The sequence below is a fragment of the Trichosurus vulpecula genome, chromosome 3 (assembly GCF_011100635.1).
Source record: "Trichosurus vulpecula isolate mTriVul1 chromosome 3, mTriVul1.pri, whole genome shotgun sequence".
NCBI lineage: Eukaryota > Metazoa > Chordata > Mammalia > Diprotodontia > Phalangeridae > Trichosurus > Trichosurus vulpecula.
Window position 1 is genome coordinate 98,471,801 of NC_050575.1, and position 21,397 is coordinate 98,493,197.

The window sequence follows — 21,397 nt, forward strand, 5'->3', positions numbered from 1 at the left end:
CTGTAAGAGAATAGGTTGAAGGAACTTCTCCAGGATAAACATCCTGGAGAAGAAAAGACTTAGAAGGACATGAAAACTAACTTCAGGTGTTTGAAGGGATGCCAAATAGAAAAGGTATTAGAATCATGCCACCTGGGCCTCGAGGATAAACTTTTAGTGTTATATATAGTAGCTAAGTGTTAGAAAAAACCTAAAAGGCCATCTAGTCCAACCCACATCTGATCAAGATCCCTTCTACATCACTTCCAACAAATCATCGTCTAACCTCTGCTTGAAGACCTCCAGCAATGGAGGATTTCTCCCCTAAGTCAGCCCATTTTACTTTTAGATAGTTTTAATTGTTAGAATGCTTTTCCTTACATGAAATCTAAAGTTTTAATTTTCACCCATTATTCATAGTTCTTCCTTCTGGGGTCAAGAACAAGTATAATCCCTCTTTTATATGACAACCGTTCAAGTCTTCCCAAGTCATCTCTTTTCTAGGCCGAATGTCCCCAGTTCCTTTAACCAATCCTCATTTAACATTTCCAGTCTATCTCAGCTTTCCCTTAGCTGGAGAAGCTTCAGGTTGCCCTAAAATGTGGTTCCCAGAACAAACATAGCCCTCCAGATGTAGCCTAACCAGGACAAAGTATAATGAAACAATTAACCTCCCTTGACTCTGCTTCTCTGGATGCAGCCTGGTATGTCATTAGCTTCTTTGGCTGCCATGTCATATAAATGAGCCATGTAGAGTTTATGATCTACTAAAAAGATCGATTTCACAGGAACTATTCATTAACTATATTTCCCCCACCTAACAATTATAACACTAATTTTTTTTAACCCAAGTATAGAACTTTAAATTTATCCTGCCTAAATTTCATTTTATTTGCTATAACCTAGCATTCTGGGTTGTTGAAGTCTTTTTGGACCCTGATTCTGTCATCCATTCTGTTGGCTACCCCTCCCAATTTTGTGTCATCTGAATATTTGACAAGTATGCCTTTATGGCTTCATCTGAGTAATTAACCAAAATGTTGAATGGTACAGGGCCAAGGATAGATCTTTGAGTCACACCATTAGCAACTTCTTTCTGATTATATGCCAACCTATTAGGACTCCTTTTTTAAAATTAAAAATCCACCTTCTCTTTATCCCACTTCCCTCCGCCATTGATAAAGAAAAACAAAACCCTCGTAACAAATATATGTAATAATCGTTACTCCTTTATCCAGTATCAAATCTACTCAACTCTACTATCTAATATCAAAAACAACAGACCTGGAAAACAAATGAAGGCAAAATAATTTAAGAACCATTGGGTAGCCTAGTTCCCAGGATTATGTCTGCAAGTCAGGATTCCCGATCCAGAGACAATGGCCCTGATGGAATGGACCCTGATGGTGTCGTCGAGAGTCACTGGAGTGAGATTGTGGATAGCTTTGATGATATGAACCTCTCAGAATCTCTTCTTCATGGTATATATGCCTGTGGTTTTGAGAAGCCATCTGCTATTCAGCAATGTGCAATTTTTCCTTGTATCAAGGGTTATGATGTGATTCCTCAAGCCGAGTCTGGGACCGGGAAGACTGCTACCTTTGCCATTTCCATTTCGCAACAGATTGAGCTGGACTTAAAGGCCACACAGGCCTTGGTTTTGTCACCCACTAGAGAGCTAGCTCAGCAGATCCAAGAGGTGGTGATGGCCCTGGGAGACTACATGGGTGCCTCGTGCCGTGCCTGCATTGGAGGAACAAATGTTAGGGCTGAGGTTCAGAAGTTGCAGATGGAAGCTCCCCACATCATTGTTGGCACCCCAGGCCGTGTCTTTGACATGCTTAACCAGCGATACTTATCTCCTAAATACATCAAGATGTTTGTTCTGGATGGAGCAGATGAAATGTTGAGTTGTGGTTTTAAGGACCAGATCTATGACATATTCCAGAAACCCAGGGGCAACACTCAGGTGGTGCTCTTGTCAGCCACCATGTCCTCATATGTGCTAAAAGTGACCAAGAAGTTTATGAGGGATCCCATCAGGATTCTAGTCAAGAAGGAGGAGTTGACATTGGAAGGCGTTCGTCAGTTTTACAAATAATGTGGAGCGAGAGGAGTAGAAGCTAGATACCTTGTGTGATCTGTATGAAACGCTGTTACCCAAGCGGCTATCTTCATCAATACCTGCCGAAAGGTGGATTGGCTCACTGAGAAAATGCATGCCCATGACTTTACTGTCTCTGCAATGCACGGAGATATGGACCAAAAAGAACGTGATGTAATCATGAGGGAGTTTCACTCAGGTTCCAGTTGGGTGCTTATTACCACTGACCTATTGGCTAGAGGCATTGATGTTCAGCAAGTGTCCTTGGTTATTAATTATGACCTTCCCACCAACCGGGAGAATTATATTCATAGAATTGGCCGTGGTGGGTGCTTCGGCCGTAAAGGCATGGCCATCAACATGGTGACAGGAAGACAAGAGGATTCTTCGAGACATCGAGACCTTCTATAATACCTCCATTGAGGAGATGCCTCTCAATGTGGCTGACCTCATCTGAGAGGCTTCCCCACCTGATTTAACCCAGGGCCCTGCTCTCTGGGATGGGGGGATAGGGAGCTGGCTGGGAGCAGGGAACAAGGGATGGACACCTTTGTCATTTTTTCCTTTTTTTTTTTTTTGACTTTGAATAAATGTCAGTTTTTGAGGCAAAAGGAACTGTGAACCTTAGACACCCTTTTCTTTGGGGCAGATTTATGCCCTTGGTGCCGTTACCTCCCCCAACTTCTTCCCCTACTCCAGAACACTAATCCAACCCCTCACTGTTTCAAGCCAGTCTGTCCTCCATTCCCAGCAGCCAAATACCGCCTGCCCCACCAAAAGGTAGTTGAGAGGCCATGACTGGCCACTCTACCCCCATCCCTGTCCATGGACAAAATTTGGGGGGGGTCTGCCCCCCACCACTATGAGGCTGAAATAACTCATTGGGTTGGCTTGTCTCCTCTTCCCCCCTCCCCCACCCAGGTAAAGGGAGCAGGAGAGAGAAAGTAGTCATTTTACGTTGTTTTGTATAGTATTTATTGATTCAGGAAAGAAACCACAAAATTCTGAATAAAATTACTTGGAAACTGGAAAAAAAAAGAATTAAGTGTCTCTTCAGAACCTGAATGTTTTCAAAGGGTATTGATAAAATCAAATAACAAAAATTAAGGTCTTAGGGTTGGATAAATTCTGTCCTGAGGGTTTGGGGAAGAGAGAGAGTAAAGAAAGGAATTTGGGGGTGTGAAAAGAAGGAAAAGCATGTTATTTCTCAAAATTGGAGAGAGGGAGAGAAAGAGGAATGTACAAAACAGTGAAGGGATAAGGGGAGTAAGCACTTTTATCTGAAACAGGCAACAAAGGATTGAGCACTCATTCATAAATAGTTTGGCATAAAATTACATCAAGTTCAGTGGGGAAACAAAAGGGATGGGAAAGGAGGAAAGGGAGGAAGGATAATATTAGGGAAGGAATAGTCACAAGTAAAACAGACTTCCTGATTTTGAAGGAAAGGGATTAAAAGCAGTAAAAAGAAAAAAATATATTGCAAAGAACTAGAGTCTAAAGGAGTGTTTCAGATTCCTCTTAGACAGGGAATGCCTAAACAAATTGTGGTATGTGAATGTAATAGAATATTATTGTGCCATAAGAAATGATAAAAGACAATTTCAGGGAATCATGAGTAATGTGAACAGATGCACAAGGAAGCGAGCAAAACCAGAAGAACAATTTATACAAGAACAACATAGTATAGGAAAACAATACAGTGATTGGCAGTGTCTGCAGAGTATCTATGATGACATGCACTGCTTACCTCCTGACAAAGAGATGATGGACACAAGGTGCAGAAAAAGATGTACATTTTTAGTCATGGTACTGTGGGGATTCATTTTGTTTTACCGTGTTTATTTGTTATGAGGGCTTTTTCTTCTTTTTTCTCTTGTTTTTTAAAGGTAGGGTAGGGCCAGGGAAGAAAGGTTAGCAGTGGCGATGCCAGGAAGAAAACCATCATCACATTTTTTCAATGCATAAAAGACAATAAAAGGAAGTTCAAGAGGAATCACAGACAAGCAGGACAGTTTTGAAATTAATGTGAAGAATTTATCCTATATGTATTTTTAAAAGCAAGCTTTATGAAGTGGAGATTGATGATTTCATATCAGATTCTCTTTTTGTCTTTTGTTTTGCATATGGAAATGTTCTTTTTGGTGTTTAAGTTCAGAATACATTTTCTTTTCAATTATCTTAAGACTATAAATGGAAAAGCATCAAGCGCTTAGTATGTACAGAGTATTTTTGCTAAGCTCTGGGAATACAGATAGAAAAGCAAGATGGTCGCTCCTGTCATGGAGCTCACATTCCAATTAGAGAAGGTAACACATATTGGATGTTTTAACTGCAGATCAAATGGTGAGGCCCCATGGTCATTAGGGTGCAGCAGCAAAGTAGATGATAATTTATCTTCCCTAATGTTATGTCCATTAATAAAGCTATCAGCTTCTGATGTTGAATCACTTGCCAGTGGCAAGAACTTTGGTGATGAGAACTTGCTTTTCTGGCTCTTCAGTAGCTATGGCTACTAAGAAAATGGGAGGTGCAGCACCTGCAGAGGAAGTTACCAGGTTGTAGCCTCACAAGAGTTACTTCCTTTGACTATGGCTTTGGGGTCCAGACTGGAAGCAGAGCTGGTAGTCTGTGGCGCTACTGCTCCTAGGGCTCTTGGGCTCACCTGCCCATCCGTGGCAGTTCAGTGGTTGGTGGTATTGGGAGCACGGAGGTTGAACCCTTTCTCTGTAAGGTTTGTTCCCCTTGATAATGCCTTCAAGAGCTAAACTGGAAACAGGGTCATTGGTTTGTTGGGCATTACAATTGCAGGGGCTATTGGGCTCAGGGCCTTGGGCTGTCTACATCAGTGTCTGAGAAGTGATAGTCAAGGTGATTTGACCTGCCTGGCATGTAGCACCTCCTGTCTCTCCCTCAAAATTCCTTGCCACTTCATCTAGACTGGCTTCTCTGTTCCAAAAGTGTCAGTAGTTGGTACTGGTAGATGGATCTCCTCATGATGGCTGCTGGGGCTGGGCTTGAAGCAGTAAGTAGTAGTAGTTTGCCAGGCCCTTTTATCCCCTAGGCCTTGGTGCCTTGGGCTATATCCAGCAAGGACTGAGAGAAGGCAGGTGGTGGTTGCAGTGATTTGAACAATCTGGCACATGCTAGCTGCTTCCCATCCCTCACCTCTGGTGACTTGCTGCTTCAGCTAGCTAGTGGGCCTGCCTCATCAGCATTAGTCAACAGTTGATTCTAGTAGTGGTGGAGATTGTGGGCCCCTTTTCTACAAGGAGGAACTATAGGACTTTGTCCTGACCCAAAGATATTCTTCAGAATTTTTCTTTAGTAAACCCCTAACGCTGCTATTCTTGAGACTTGCCTCTTGCTCCAAAAAGGAACAAAAAAGTTAACTGTATATTTAATTATTTGATTTCTGGTTATCAATGTTTAATTCTATATGATTGCTGTAATAAGATTCTTTTTTATTTAACAGGCATGTTTTTCACAAGTCCTGTGTGGACCCCTGGCTTAGTGAACATTGTACTTGTCCTATGTGCAAACTGAACATTTTGAAGGCTTTGGGAATTATGGTATGTTTCTTAATGGATTCTTGTATTCAGAGTCTTTTCTATATTTAACATAGTAATTTATATTTGTGTAGTACTTTAAAAGTTCTCCACATGCATTAACTCAATTTAAATACAGTAGTTATGATATTTTTTGGAAACAAGATAAATAGCATACCAGGAAACTCCAGAGTTACTTGATAAATTCATTTAATATCCCTAAGTTTTTGAAGATCTTGATCCATCAAAGAATGGAAAATAGCATGTTTATCTCATAACTGCACAATTAGATTTGCATAGCACTTTTCTTCCAAGGAGCTTAAAACTCTTGTTGATCTCATGATACTCACAGAAGGGCATTGATACTATTATGTCCATTTGAAGAAAAAAAGGGTGGGAATGCCTGAAATATAGAATGGGGAAATGTGACTTTCTTAAATCTGACATCAAGAAAAAAGTAAAACTGGAACAAAGATACAAGTTTTGGTGAGTGTTTTCCAAAGAATGGGTAATAAGCAAGATGAACTTTAAGTAAGAAGGCATCACTTGAGATTTGATGGGATGAAATCTATGACTGAAACATGGTGCTGAGTTGATATATATATACATATGTATAGACATATATTATCGATATATGTCTATACATACACATGTGTGTCTGTGTATGTGTGTATGTACATATATACACTTCATTCAAAAGAAACCTGTTAAAGTTGGGGTATGGGTATAGTAGCATTGTATGTTAAGAAGATGTACTCATATGAGAAAATCTAGGAACCAAAGCAGGAGCCTTGGGGGAATAGGGGAAAATCCTTGTTTAAATATCAATAGAATCAGAAACAGAAGTGATATTGTCGTCAGTGTATACTATAGACCAGAGGTATCAAAGTCACAGCCCACAGGGATCCTTTTTTTTTTTTTTTGAGTTTGACTTCACTGCTATAGACCACTCAGACTGAAAAGGGAAATAGATAAAGTTGAGGAGCGTGACAAACCTAGCACAGGAGAATAATAGAGTAATGGTAGGGGACTTCAGTTATGCAGACATCTGTTCAAAGTATCCCTACAAAAATCATTGCAGCCTGATTTGACTTCTTGATAATTTCATCCTTCAAAAGTCAGAGTAACCAAGAAGGGGAGCTTTTATTCAAGATGAACTGGCTATTGGTATAATGATGGGAGCCATAGAAGCAAGTAACCACTGCACCTTAGAATTTGTGCAAGAAGAGAGGAAAGCCAAGAATAGTCTAATATATAATCTAGATTTGGAAAGAGAAGATTTTAACAGGTTCACAGAGGTAATAAATGGAATCCTGTGGACTAAAATTCTATAGGAGAAACCAATCCAAGAGTATGAATAGGAAGCTTTCAACTACGAAATTCTGAAGACAAGAAGAAAAGCAATTCTGATGAGAACAGAAAGGGGGAGTTATCTCAGACACCAATGTGGATGTACAGGGAACTCATCAACAACTTACAATGGTATGCAAATTACTTGGCACAAGCAGTAATTTTGATACGGTTTCATTTTGTAAAAGCAACAGTCATGCATATTTGCTTCTACTGATACCAGGTTGTCATAGGACATTTGTCCCTGACCAAGTGAAACAAGATTGAGATGATTTTCCTACTTTCAGTTAAGTGCTGGATTTTGTGCCACTGATTTCCTGATTTTAACTCTTTAATTTTTTTTTTTGGAGGTAATCCAGGTTAGTGTCTTGCCCAGGGTCACACAGCTAATAATATCTGAGGCTGGATTTTAACTCATGTCCTCCTGACTCCAGTGCCAGTGCTCTATTCACTGTACCACCTAGCTACTCCAACTCTTTGATTTTAAAGATTGGATATTATTCCAAGGAAACTTGCAGAAGTTGTAGCTTTTTAAAGAGCACACTTCATTGGTTGTTAGAGGTATTGCAATGGCTGTTGGTATGAGGAAGTCAAGTGTTTCAAGGATCATTCAAGCCCGTCATTTTTACTCAAACATTTTAAAGGAAAGTATGGTCAAAAATGAAAAACGGAGCCAATAAATGACAAACTATTGCTGTAAAAAAATTAAACCTCAGAATACAAGCAAAAATCTTTGGGAGGACATAGCAATTGGAGCGGTTGTTACTGATTCCTTTTCAATGTCACATAGGCTTATTGAAGTTGGAAAAACAACAAAGAAGACTCGTAAAACAGCTGCAACCATTACTCTGAAGAAAAAAAATGTTGGTCCTAGATAAGACAATACAAAGATGAGAGTCCTGAAGTTTGGGAAAAAGGTCATTTTTACTGATAAAATTTACTTTTTTTAAAATTCAAGGCTCTTATGACAAATTGCTGTCATAAGAAATCTAGGTGAATCTTTAAGAGCTGGTCATTTTCATCATACTGTATAACATCCACCCAAAAATTCCTTTGGGAATTTTTTTTTTGCTTCCAGTGGGTCTATAAGTACTGTTTCCAGTTAAATATAATGATATACTGAGAAGCAGGATTATTTTAGAAATTCCCAAATGGAGATAGAATGCAGCAACACAGCCTTGCACCATGACATGTCATGAAAGGTTAAGAAATGTATGTAAGAGATGGAGATAAACGTGCTTTAGTGGCCAGGGATTTAAACCACTTTGGATATCTGTGGGATTTAATCAAGGCTAGACTTGGGAAAATGAACTATTCATCAAAAATATGCTTACTATCCCCAGTGTTGTAAGTGTGATTTCATGATAAAGAATTAAAGAGTGTGTGTTAAAGTCTTGTGAATGCAGTGCCAAATATAAGTAAATTTAGTTATTTTACTTTCTCCCAATTAATTCATACACCACTGTGGGTTGAAAAATATAGGTACAGAAGATGAAAGCAAAGGCAGGTTGAAGATAGAAGTATGACATGGTTCTGAAAGAATGGTGTCTGGAGTGCCATTGCTCAGAATGACTCGAGACTGGCAAGGAAAGATAGGAATAACAAAATTGGCAGGGGAGGGTAACTAGGGGGAAAAGGATCAAAGAAGAGGTAGAATTGCTGCTTGGGATGGAATGATGACAACAGATGGAGAGAAAACAACTTTGCTTGTTTTCAAGGAAAATGATGGTTGGACTGGAAAGGACAAAAATGGGTAATAATAGTTAAATGACTGAAATATGGAAATATTAAGAGAGCCACTAGCAGCCCTTGATGAATTCACCTGTCTTGTATCCAATGAACTACAGTAGGGTTACTGCAAGCTTTGGCAGACATGATTGCTAAGCTGTGATATGAGCTTTGAAACATCTTGGAGAGCTGTGGATAGTAGTGGTGCCAGAGGATTGGAAAAAAACAATGTCTCAATGAAGAGAAAATGAAATCTACAAACCATTAGAGAGCTAGTTTAACTCTGATTCTTGAGAGGATCCTAGTATATTTCATTAAAGGGATAGTGAACATCCAGATGAGGACGAGCTGATTACAAGAAGCCAGCGTTAACAGTCGTGCCAGACTAGCCTGATTTTTTTTTTTTACTATCAGATTATTGTGGTACAAGCAAGACTTTTCTCATGTTAACAGTCAGGTTATTCAGTATTTATTTCCTCCAGCTGCTCAGTCTTGTTTGTCGGGTAGGAATCCATCTCTTGTAACATCTGTGGAAATCCATTGGCCAGTTGTGCAGGCTTTTCAAGTTTGTACAGAGCAATAAATTTATTTTTCTTAAGTATAGAACAAGTCAAACAGGATTTTCTTGTTTGTAACACAGGAAACATTTTTGTATGCTGAGTTAGACCACAGTCAGCATATAGACATAAAGCAGTAAATAAAATGGGAAGACAGATTTTAGGTACAGGTAACCCATTATTTGAAAAATGCTGTAAATACAGTTTATCTAGATTTTTAGCAAAGCATTCTTCGAAGTCTGTTGTGCTTTTCTCATGAACATGATGAAGTGATGTGACCTAGACAATATGGTTAGGTGGAATAAGTGGACACAAAAAGCAGCTATTAATGGTTTGACATAACCTTGGAAGAAAGTCTCTGGTGGAGAGCTTAGCCCTAAGCTGGTGAACATTTTATCAGTAACTTGAGGAGTAAAAGAAAAAGGTTTTGGTACGTAGAAATTGTGACAAACCTGCACAATTGTATTTAAAAGCATTATGTAGAGAATTCTGATATTAAATTACTTATGCATGAACCTTCTTAGCAGAACCCACAGTCCTATAAACAGACAGGGTTGCTGCAAGGGAAATGTTAAAGAGACAAAGAACTGTTTCAGCAGGTATGGGAAGGTGTAGTAATTGAGAAGGCAATATCCAAGAAATGGGACAGTAAAAATACTCATGGCCTCAAGTGTCTGTACACAGAGTTTAGGTGATTGAACTAGAAATCTTAGTAAAAGGAGCTGAAATTCATTCTCACAGGTATCGCTGAACCTTGGTAGGGTATGATTTCATCAGTAAAATCTGGCAATCAAAGGGAGTACTTTATTTAAAGGAAACGTAATTAAATGAAAGCAATAATAGAATAGTATCGTATGTCAAGAAGACAGACTCTTGCAAGAAAATTCATAAACTAAAAAAGGAAAAGGACCATGGGAAACATTTGCATAAATATAAGTGGGGGGAGAAATAGAACCAACATTGCAGTAAAAGTATACCTCAGGCCACCTGACCAGAAGGAGAACAGGGATGAGTTCAGGGAACATCACAAATAAGGAGGCATGATAGTAGCAGCAAGAACCTGCCACTAATCTTCTGTCGAAAATCTCATTTTGCTTTTTAAAAAAAAATTGAATTGTCTATAAATTCTTATCAATTTATTTTTTAAAGAAGACATGACTTGGAAAACCACTATTCTGACCAACAAATTTACTGATTTCCAGAAGAGAAATAATGAAAAATTCACAAGGAAGCAACTACACCATCTTAACATTCATGATAAATAAAGAGGGGAATGCCAAGCATCTGGCTTTCACCTAGGTTGTAGAAGGATATGTGAATACATAGTTATTAGGTAACTATGCTGAGTGTTGGGGATACAAAGAAAGCAAGATAATTTCTGCCCTTAAGGAGCTTATATTCTAATGATGAAGAGAACACATATAGAAGAACAAGAGTTGGAAAGCAAAAATGAAGGGGGTGGGCATCATGGCTTGGAGATAACCAAGAAGTGATATAATAGGCCCAAGACCCAGTAAGATAAAGTAAAAGCTTACCAATCAGTGCCCAGGGTCCTGACCAGTCTGAAAGGGGAGGAAGCTGGAGATTAAGAGACTTCCTGGCAGCAAGATGCCAGGAAGCAGAGCAATAGACCCGAGACCTGATAAGATGAGATGAAAGCTTACCAGAGCCCAGGGTTCCAAGGGCACAGGTATGAATTCTGGTGGAAGCAGGCAGTGTGGCTTGGGGATGGCCAGGAAGTGGCAATTTCAGAGAGTTCAGATAGGATCCTGTGTCCTAAAATTCTGTCAAAATTGGCTCAAGAGGGATATTCTTAAGAACAAAATTCTGATGAAACAAACAGATGGATCTGAGGAAGAAAATGGTGAGTTGCCTAAGAGATATGTGTGACTACAGCAAGAACTGATCAACCAGTACAGTTCTGAAAAGTGTGTATAGAAAATGAATGCATGGACAGAAAACTAAGGATTTATTAACCAGTAGCATAGTTTTCTACAAATATTAAGAATGCCAAAGCCCAGAAGAAGTTAAGATTTGCAATGAATATTAAGGACAACAAAAAGGGCTCTATGGGGGGGAGGGGGTAGAAAGAAAAGCAAAAAGAAAATTAGGATGACTATGGAAGATGACCACAAATGAGGGAGAAAAGGCAATGGAGCATATAAAATAAAAATGTTAACAAGGAATTGAAAGTACCTGGTTGACCTCAGTGCACTTAGGTCATCAGAATCAGATAAAGCATACCTCAGAGAAGTGAAAACTTGTGGATGTATGATTGTTGAGCCACTAGAGATGATCTTTTTAAAATTGTCACAATACTTTAAAAGTGTACTGTTTTTTAAATGATGAAATGGATTCTTCAAACCAGGGGCTGGTGATTTAACTGTAATTCCTCCCAAAATTCTAAAATGTATTATTGAAGAATAGTTTGTGAGTACTCGGAAAGGAATTGAAAATCATTAAGAACTAGCTTGAGTTCATTAAATACATGTCATGCCCAACTGAACCTCATTCCCTTTCTTGGCAAGATTACTAGATTTAGGTGAATATCTTAGACATAGGATTCCTAGATTTCCGTGAGATCTGACAGGATGGCATGGTATTCTTGTGGGTAAAATGGAAAGATGTAAACTGAAAATAGAATTAGATCAGTTGACTCTGCCAAAAATCGTAATTGATGGATTGAAGTCAGTGGAGATCTTTAGTGAAATGCTCCAGGAATCTATCTATTCTCGACCCACCTCTATTCAACCTATTAATCAGTGATCTGGATAAATATATAGTTGAAATACCTGCTAAGCTTTCAGATGATAGGCAGCTTGATAGGGGATTCCTAACACATCAAATGACAGATCTAGAAAGATATTTTTAGATTATTTGCATGATAGGCTAAATCCAATAAGATGAAAATTAATAGAGATTAATGTAAAATGATAAGATTGGGTCTAAAAAAATCAATTGCATGGGTACCAGATGGAGTAGACAGTTTTTGTAAAATTTACTTCAGAAATTTCCTGGACTACGAGCTCAGTAGGAAACAACAGTGATAATGATAACAGTCCATTTACATAGCGCTTTATGGTTTGGAAGGCACTTTACACATATATTAGTGCATTTGATCCTCACAACAACCCTGTAAGGCAGCTTCTGCAGGCGTTGCTATCCCTGTTCTAAAGATTAAGAAACTGATGCTCAGAAAGCACGTTCACACAGTTCATTAGCATCAAGGGAAGGATTCGCCCCCAGGTCTCGCCTGACTCCAAGCTCAGCATCTTCCCACTCCACTCCCTTGGCTTTTTCTCACTCAGAATTCTTTTTCACATTATGATTTTTGTTTTGGACGGTTGTCTGTCTAAACATCCTAAATGAATCATTGCTTTAAATCTACATTATTAAAGAAATAATATAATGATTTTGAATAGTTTAAATAACACTTTATTATTCACTACCAAACTAAATGATTTAGCCAAATTAGCATAATTCACATCAGGTTTCAGCTGTGTAATGAAGACTCTAGCTTCTTTTTATCTGGGTCAGAACTCTAGTTCTGTTCCCCAAAAAAGTCTGTAACCATCTTATAAAGGTATAATAACTAATTTTATCAGTACTGCAGTGCATAATGATGTTACTTTGTAGTAATGTGCCTTCATTGAAATTTTTTAGGTCTTTTAAAAGAATTCATTATTTTGAAAGCTCTCTTAGGGAAAAGAATGAGGAAAACATGAAAAAAAGTTGGTGGGAGAATATTTTTCCCACGAGATAACTTAGAAACTGATTCTCTAAAACCCTGTTTAAGATTTATTTTTAATCTTATTATTTTATTCATATTCATAAGAATAAATATATGTAATTTTTAATCTGAAAATATTTTTCAGCCAAATTTGCCATGTACTGATAATGTAGCTTTTGACATGGAAAGGCTTACCAGAAGCCAAGCTGCTAATCGAAGATCAGCACTTGGTGACCTTGCCAGTGACAGCTCCCTTGGCCTTGAGCCACTGCGCACTTCGGGGATGTCTCAACTTCCTCAGGATGGGGAGCTCACTCCTCGAACAGGAGAAATCAACATTGCAGTAACAAGTAAGTGGTAATCTTTCACTTAAAGTGCTGAGTGCTTTTCCTTCACTGTTCAGGAACCTCAGCTTAACATAGCACAGCCCTGCAAGACAATTCAGGTATCCATGGGGGTTCTTGAGTACATATCTCTGTGTCTTCCACCTCTTGAGGAATTTTTAGATGCTTTTGTTGAAACAGATCATCTGTATATGCTTTGCATAACAAGTTATTTTAAGACTCACGTGAATCTATGGGGAATGAGTTTTGAGTCTATACAAAAATTAATTGTGGCAGTGTTGACTGTAGGAGTCTTAGTTGTCCCTAACAATCATTGGTTTATGAATATGAGGAAGAGTGAATGATGTAGAGGAAATAATGATAGACTTAGTGAAAAGGCCTGAAGGCAGGTCCCAGCTCTACCACATGTCAACCTTGGGCAACTCACTTTTCTGAACCTCAGTTTCCTTACCTATCAGTGGAAAGATTGATACCTTGTCTTCCTACCTCACAGGGCTGTTGTGAGGGTCAAATGAGTTAATGTGTATTGTGAGTGCTTTAGAAGCTATAAAGTTCTACATATATATGAATAGTTGAGGTTTTGAAATCATAATTTCTCAAAAAGAAATTGTGAAAAACATTATTAAAACTAAAAATGACTTCAGGATATCACCAGCCTCCCTTTTTTCAGGTACAGTCTATAACTATCATAATATAAATATTAGCATTGGTACCTCAGATTTCCAAAAATGAATTTTAAAGAAGACCCAGCAGTAAAGATTTGAATCTAGACTTTGAACTTATGTGATATGAGTTCTCAGTATCTTTGGGAATTGTTAGCAAAGTCTTTGTTGTTTCTTGCTTTGATATTTTTATGCTAATTTATTTTCCTTCCTTTCTTTCTTTTCGACTTGATGTTGAAGTCTCCAAATGGGAAGATTTAAAGTGGTACAAGTCCCTTAGCAATGAACTCTTTGATCCAGCTCTGTAAAAGACCCTCTCAAGAGAAAAAGGAAGGGCAGTCTGCTAGGCAGCTAAGCAGAGCTGAGTGCAGTTTCTCAGTTTCCTAAATGTTAGCAAGGTGGTCACAGCCACAAGCAGATTTTCAGAGAATAGCAAAGCATTTGGTTTTGACATCACAAAAAACTTATCCATGTCTCTAGGCAGCCACTTTCCTACCCCACTCCTTACACATCATTTTTGTGAACAACTTTTACTTCCCTCTGCATATTTCATAATATGCCCCTGTATGTTGAGTGCACTTTTTTCAATCAGAAGTGTTGCTCCTTTTGGTCTGTCAGCATAGTATGTGATGAGAAAGCATTGCTTTTGTAGGAATAAAGCAAAGCCTTTTTTTATTAAACTATCCAGATCCATAAGGCATGTGCATTTGATTTAGTAACATGTCTCACTATAAATTCTTACTAAAAACCTAGTTCCAGGGTTTTTTTTACTACCACTATCATTTTGTAGTATCATTACCAAATATTGATGCATCCTTTATTCATCCATCACAAAGTACAGGAGCAGGACTTAGTTTTTATCACAAACTACTAGCTTATTGGATTGGGGTTTTTTTAAGTTTCTTATATTATCATATGCAGGGTTTTTTTAAGTCTAGATTTTTTATGCCACTGGTCCAACAGCAATAAAGAAGACAAAGGTTTATCCAAAAGTCTGTGGCTTTGTAGGCAGTGCTTTTTCATGAAATCATTCTCTGCAGGATAGGGATGAAATATGCTCATGGTTCAGTGTGGTGCTGCCATCAAACAAACATATTAAGATACAGCTGCAAATTTGCTTTATCTGGGCTGATTTTTTAGTACACTTGTGCCCCACAAATGAGTATAGTTCATTCAGAATCTAGTAACTTAAACAGAATCAAACTCTTAAAAACTATATGTTTTACATATGCAAAAGTCATTTAAAAAGTTCTTAATTTCCTTGGTGTTATTAAATACTACTGTTTCATTTTTAAGACTATCAGGTTAGCTTTTCCTAGTTTCAAAATTAACTAGTGAAAAAATTGGAATTAGCAATTCACCAAAACTTTATTAATTCACTTTACTGATTTGGAATACATATCATATTGGCTTCAAACAAATTACAACAAGAGCTAAGCCGTCATTTTCCTTTCTGTGGAGTCTATTAAGCAGTTTAATAACATAAACAAAAATTTTGAGAGAATGTTTAAATTGTTTAACCAAAAAAGTTATGAATGTCATTCAATACCATAGAACCAACTTATACCTACAAACAATTGATATTCTTATCCCAATTTTCCATTTACTTTCCATTCATTAGAACAGGAGGCTCCAAGGAGCCATATACCAAGCAACATCTTTTCAACCCAGGCCCAATAATGTATGTCCTTAAACATAATAAAGCATTATTTCTTTAAGAGAATGTCATGCTTGAAACTTTTTACTGATTTGGACTGGCTCTCCTCTGCTATCCTCTAGATGTATAGTGAGGTTCTGCTGTATAGGAATATTAGAATGTCATTTCAATAAAATGCAAAATTTCACAAGATCAAGAAAAATGTTAAATGGCTTAAAGAAAATCCTTCTCACACCTTGGTTGTCTGGACAACTCTGTGGTCATATACGGGTGGTTTTCATTTTTTTTTAATATTTACATGCTGTCTTTCAGGCTATCTGCCTTATCAGTTTCTGCTTCCTATAACAAAAAAAAATCTTCACCAAAATAATCAGGATGAATGACAACTGCTTTTGATGAAACACCAACATGTTATGTTGGTTTTGTTCAATAGTGTGAATGTGTGCATAAGGAGGGGAAAATGATAGAGATTGTCATATTGTCATCATGAAAACTAAGGAAAGTTCAGGCTACAGACTTCCTGGAGTCTCCATGGACCACGCTCGTGGGAATTGTTCTTCTCTGCAGCTAAAGGCTTCTCTGAGTGGGGGTGACTGCGTGGAGTTTTCACACCGAAGAAGGGGAAAAGTCGGAAACTTGGCTGGACACTTTGACTTAGTTGTAATTAACAAAAAAAATCTCTTTTTACATTTCTCACTTCACACTGTTTGGTGACTACATCCTTCTCACAAACTTCGGGGTGTTGGCAGACAGAAATGGCTGGGCCTTGCTTTCCTTTTCCCCTTGTGTTTCTCACCACAACTTCTTCCAATTAGTAACTCTCTGGCAAACTTCCTTCTGCTACACTTCTTTGTGCCAGTCATGGCTTACACCTGCGTTGCCTCCACCAATGGCATTTGAGAGAAATATTGACATCGATTTGACATAAGCCTTCTCCCTCGAGTGATTGCCTCCCTTTCCTTTGTCAACAGAAGAATGGTTTATTATTGCCAGTTTTGGCCTCCTCAGCGCCTTCACTCTCTGCTACATGATCATCAGAGCCACTGCTAGCTTGAAAGCTAACGAGTAAGTAATGACTGTTCAGTTTGTGTTCTTCTGGTTTACATTTTTGGGTGACAAGAAAATTATGGATGATTTTTTTTAAGATTGAGAAAACAGGTTTTCATAACACAAGCACCATTTTCAAAATGATGCCAGTGGCACCATATCTAATAAAACTGTGATGAGTATAGTTCATAAGTCAGTAATTCAGGAGACTTGGTATGACAATTAATGAGGTTAAGACCTAATGGTTTTTGTTGACCACAACCTTATTGTGAGCCAACAATGTGATGATGCAGCAGCCAAAAAATAACTAATGCTTTTCGTGTATTGCATTACTAGAAGACAAGCAAGGAAATGACAGAATGCCTCTGCAGTGGTTATGGGGGCGGGGAGGTGGGTCTTTGATTAATGTCACTTGAGGAATAGGCGAGGGAATTAAAGATGTGTTGCCTAGAGAAGTTGAGGCAACAAGCATATATTAAGTGCCTAGTACATGCCAGGCACTGTGTGCTTAAGTGCTGGGGACACAAAGGCAGAAAATCCCTCCTGTCAAGGAGCTCACAGTCTGATAGTAATGGGAACGTGCAAACAGCTGTATATGAGTAGGCTGTGTACAGGATAGATTGGAGATCTTCAACAGAGGGAAGGCACTGCCATTAGGGGAGTCAGGAAAGAATTCTTGTCCAAAGTGGAGTTTTAGCTGAGACTTGAAGGACACTAGGGAAACCAGGAGATGAACATGACTAAGGGAGCACAAGATAATCTTGAAATACTTAAAGGTCCCTCATCAGCATGAGGGAGGGATTATGCACATTTTATTTACCTCTGGAGTATAGAACTGAGAACAGTTTGTGAGATAGGAGAAGGAGTGCTGGATTTGCAGTTAAAAGATCCGAGTTAGGATTGCTGCTCTGCCACTTGCTGTCTTTGACCTTGTTGATCCTTATCCTTATAATATCCTATAAATAATCCTATAACTTTGGACTAGATGATCAGTAAGTTCTCTTCCACCCCTAAATTTAGATAGATTGAACAATCATTTAGTACGTGCTCTGCGCCAGTTGCCATGTATAAGTACTGGGTATAAGCAGGCAAGCAAGACAACCTCTGTCCTCGAGGAGCTTACATTCTAATGGGGAAGATAGCCCACAAAAAGGATCTAGAAGGTGGCTAGTAGGGAACAAGGCAGAAGGGTAACATATGGGGCATGGCAGGCAGACTGCTCCAAGGGGAATGGAGGCCTGTGTCTTGGCAAAATAAGACAAAGGTTTACTTCTATTAGAGTCGGGGATCTCAGGGATGGAATCAGGGGTGGAATGGAGGCAAGCCCCAGCAAGATAAGGCAAAGGTCCCCCCTCAGAGCTGGGGGTCTCTAAAATGGGAATAATACCTATAGAACAACCTACTTCACAGGGTGGTTGTGGGGCTCAGATGCAATCACATCTGTAACAGCTGGTGCAAACTTTATAGGGCTAAGTGTCTTGGACTTAAGTAGAAACTGTCAGAGGTGTTGTAAATGTGTGTGTGTGTGTGTGTGTGTGTGTGTGTGTGTGTGTGTTGGGTGGGAAGTCAAATTAGAATTTCTTTTAAGTTTCTTCCAGTTCTGAGATACTATGATTTTCCAAGAGCTGTCTTCCCCAGTAACAAGAGGCTATTTTTATTTTATTTGGTGTGATTAGTGGTATGCTATATAAACTATTATCAACATCCATGTGACTCATTTATAAATGAAAGCCACTTTGGGCATTGCACAGCATTTGCCCCATATTGATTAGGATAAAAACTAATTTCTCTGAATTTTAGTTAGCTGTGCCCTAATCCCCCTTCATTGTTTACATTCAAACAGCTAAGTAGATTAATTAGATTTGAGAATGTCATCCTGCTTTAGCAATCAGGAAGATAAGCCTCCTCCTCTCTACTCATTGACCTGGTTTTATTCTTTCGACTAAAAATAGGCTTAAGCAGTTGAACTTGGTGGCTCTCTGTAACGTTTAGAAGGAAAATTGTCTTTAGTTATGTCAAAACCGAAATTGCTATTTGGTAGGGATCTTCCGACATTTAAGCAGACTATCTTAAATAAGATCCAGCAACTCAATTAATTTGTTTATTTTGAATTACATATGAAACTAACACATAAGCTGGGCAGGCTCCACAAGATGTCATTTTAGTTAAAATCAGACATTTCACAGTAGCCATACTGAAGGTTTCTTATAGATAAGGCAAGTTACAAGTCAGGAACACTTGCTTTTTAAAACATCCTTCAAACTAAGGTTATCTCTTTACCATTGTGTGGTACAGAACTCCCAGATCTTAACCACATAATTGTACAAGTACGTAAGGATTTGAGCCTTTTTCCTAAGTAAAGCTTTCGGTTTACTTTCAGGTACCCCTTCTGCCTACACATGCTAAAATAGACTAGTCTTTTGTTTGAGTAAGGATTCTGTCTAGACTTAAAATAACAGCATGAAAACAGTGCCTACCCCATGTCTGGTATCCAAAGCATACTGTCTTTGCCCTGAGAAGTAAAGGACTGTCTGCACATTTGTTGATATATAAGTGTCAGTCTAACAGATATAGTAGCTGTTCATTTTTATAAATCCTCCCAGATCAATTTACGTTTTGAATTAAATGATTAGAAACCAGTCTCCACAAAGGGCCTACTTAGCTGGACTGTTATGGGATAGATGACCCTGGGTTCTCAAATGAGATTATATAAAGCGCTTTGCAAACTGTAATGTTGATTATTATGATTCTCAACATCTATGACAGGACAGTCCAAATTCTGTCAAGTTTTGAAAGCTTTTCATGCAGGTCTAGTTATAAGCTTTGTTACTCAAAGACCAGCTCATTTAAAATGGACACACCAGAGGTTTTGCCATCAGATTTTTTCAACTGCTACAACCAGCAAAGCCTGTGTGGCAAGTTGTAAAGGGGTAGCATCTTACATAAACATACACATAAACAACTTCATTGAGTTACTATGAGAATCAAACATTTGAGCAGTGTTACTATCTTTTATAAAACTCATCAAAGACCTTCTCTGGTATGTTATCTAATGTCTCTATATCAGAACCCCCCTGGCAAACTTAAGTTTAGTTCCAGGAAAAGTTTATATGCATTCAAATGTATTCTTTTGTAAGAACAAATAATGCCCATTGTGTTTCCCTTTTTATCTTGTTTAATGCCCAGCAATAGAAATTATCTTAAGTGCTGTCTGGGTTCCTCTTAGATCATCAGAAATTAAAATACTTTACCATAGAAGAGAATAGAATTCATTTTCCTTTTTCAGTAGCACTATCAGACCAGTAGCTTGGGGAAAACATTTAACAAACAGTGTACCTTGATTTCAGCAGAGTGTTTGACAGAATTATTAGAGCATCGTGAGGTCAGTGACAGTAATAATGGCTGACTTTTATACAGCACTTGAAGGTTTGCAAAGACTTTTGCATACAACATCTCTTTTTGAGCCTCACAACAACCTTGTAAGCCTAGGTACTACTGGTATTGTTATCCCAATTTTACAGATGAAGAAACTAAAACTTAGATTAGGTGTCTTGTTCATGGTTACAGAGTTAGTGGTCAAAGTGAGGAGGACAGCTTGGTTCTTTGTAACTGGTTAAAGGACTGAACACAGAAAGTATCAGTATCACCCTGGAGGTGGGGCTCTACCTTCATCTTTCCCTGTCCAATTCAACATTTTTATCAACTATTTGGGTGGAGAAATAGAACCCTCTGTTACAAATTCAATATTTAGATCCCCATTATTAAGCACCTGGTTAGAAATGACATTAGCAATTCATTTAATAAAATAAAAATCATATACAGCTTTCACCTAGCTGCCAAACGTGTTCATTTTATTGACCACCTATGTCAGAAATCTTCCTCTGATTTTGAAACTATTGGCCTTGGTAGTGACATACTTAACCGAGGTAGCTTAATGATAGGATTCAAGCACAGGAATATAAGGTAAATACACATGATTATTAGAAATCAGGACTCCAGAAGGAAAGATTAAGCATTCCATCTCCAAAGACAGTTGTTAGGGGTGTTTTCCCCTGGCTTCAGGATTTAATGATCACAATGCTTGATAAGTAGTAATGGCTGCATTTGTATTGTGCTCTAAAATCTGCAGGATGTTTTACATGTATTACCTCATTTGGCCCTTGCGGCGACCCACAGAGGCAGCTGCTGTTGTTGTCTCCAGCTGAAAGAGGAGGAAACTGGTTAAATGATTTGCTCAGTGTCCCAAAACTAAGAGTCAGGATTTGAATTCAGATCTTCTCATTCCAAATCCAGCATGCTGTCCACTGAACACTCCAAGCTTATCAGCCCTCATGTTCTTTTGGTTCCTCTTAGAAAATAGAGATTTTTTTAAAAATAAATACTTTAATTATTAATCCTCTTTATGTGAGACTGATTGCCTCATGAGAGGCACCCTACCATAGTGAATCCAAGGACCAGCCTTAAAGTCAAGTCCCAGGACAACTAGGTGTAGAGCACTGGCCCTGAAGTCAGGAGGACCTGAGTTCAAATCCAGCCTCAGACACTTGACACACTTACTTAGCTGTGTGACCTTGGGCAAGTCACTTAACCCCAATTGCCGTGCATTCCCCCTTGCAAAAAAAAAAAAAAAGTCAAGTCCCACCCCTGACACAGATTGTCTGTGTGACCCTGGGCAAGTCAGAAGAATAGAA

General features: G+C 38.4%; 1 protein-coding gene and 1 pseudogene across 3 annotated transcripts in view; both read left to right on the forward strand.

Annotated features, from left to right (window-relative positions):
- Positions 1–21,397, forward strand: part of RNF130 (ring finger protein 130) — a 124,593-nt gene that overhangs the window by 93,128 nt on the left and 10,068 nt on the right. For 2 of the 3 annotated variants that reach the window (XM_036751449.1, XM_036751448.1), the window contains exons 6-8: positions 5,559–5,655; positions 13,142–13,346; positions 16,631–16,724. In XM_036751449.1, the coding sequence (XP_036607344.1) occupies positions 5,559–5,655; positions 13,142–13,346; positions 16,631–16,724 (396 nt within the window). The remainder of the gene's footprint in view (positions 1–5,558; positions 5,656–13,141; positions 13,347–16,630; positions 16,725–21,397) is intronic. The other variant, XM_036751450.1, reaches the window with a different exon arrangement.
- On the forward strand, positions 1,325–2,610 carry LOC118843696 (annotated as a pseudogene).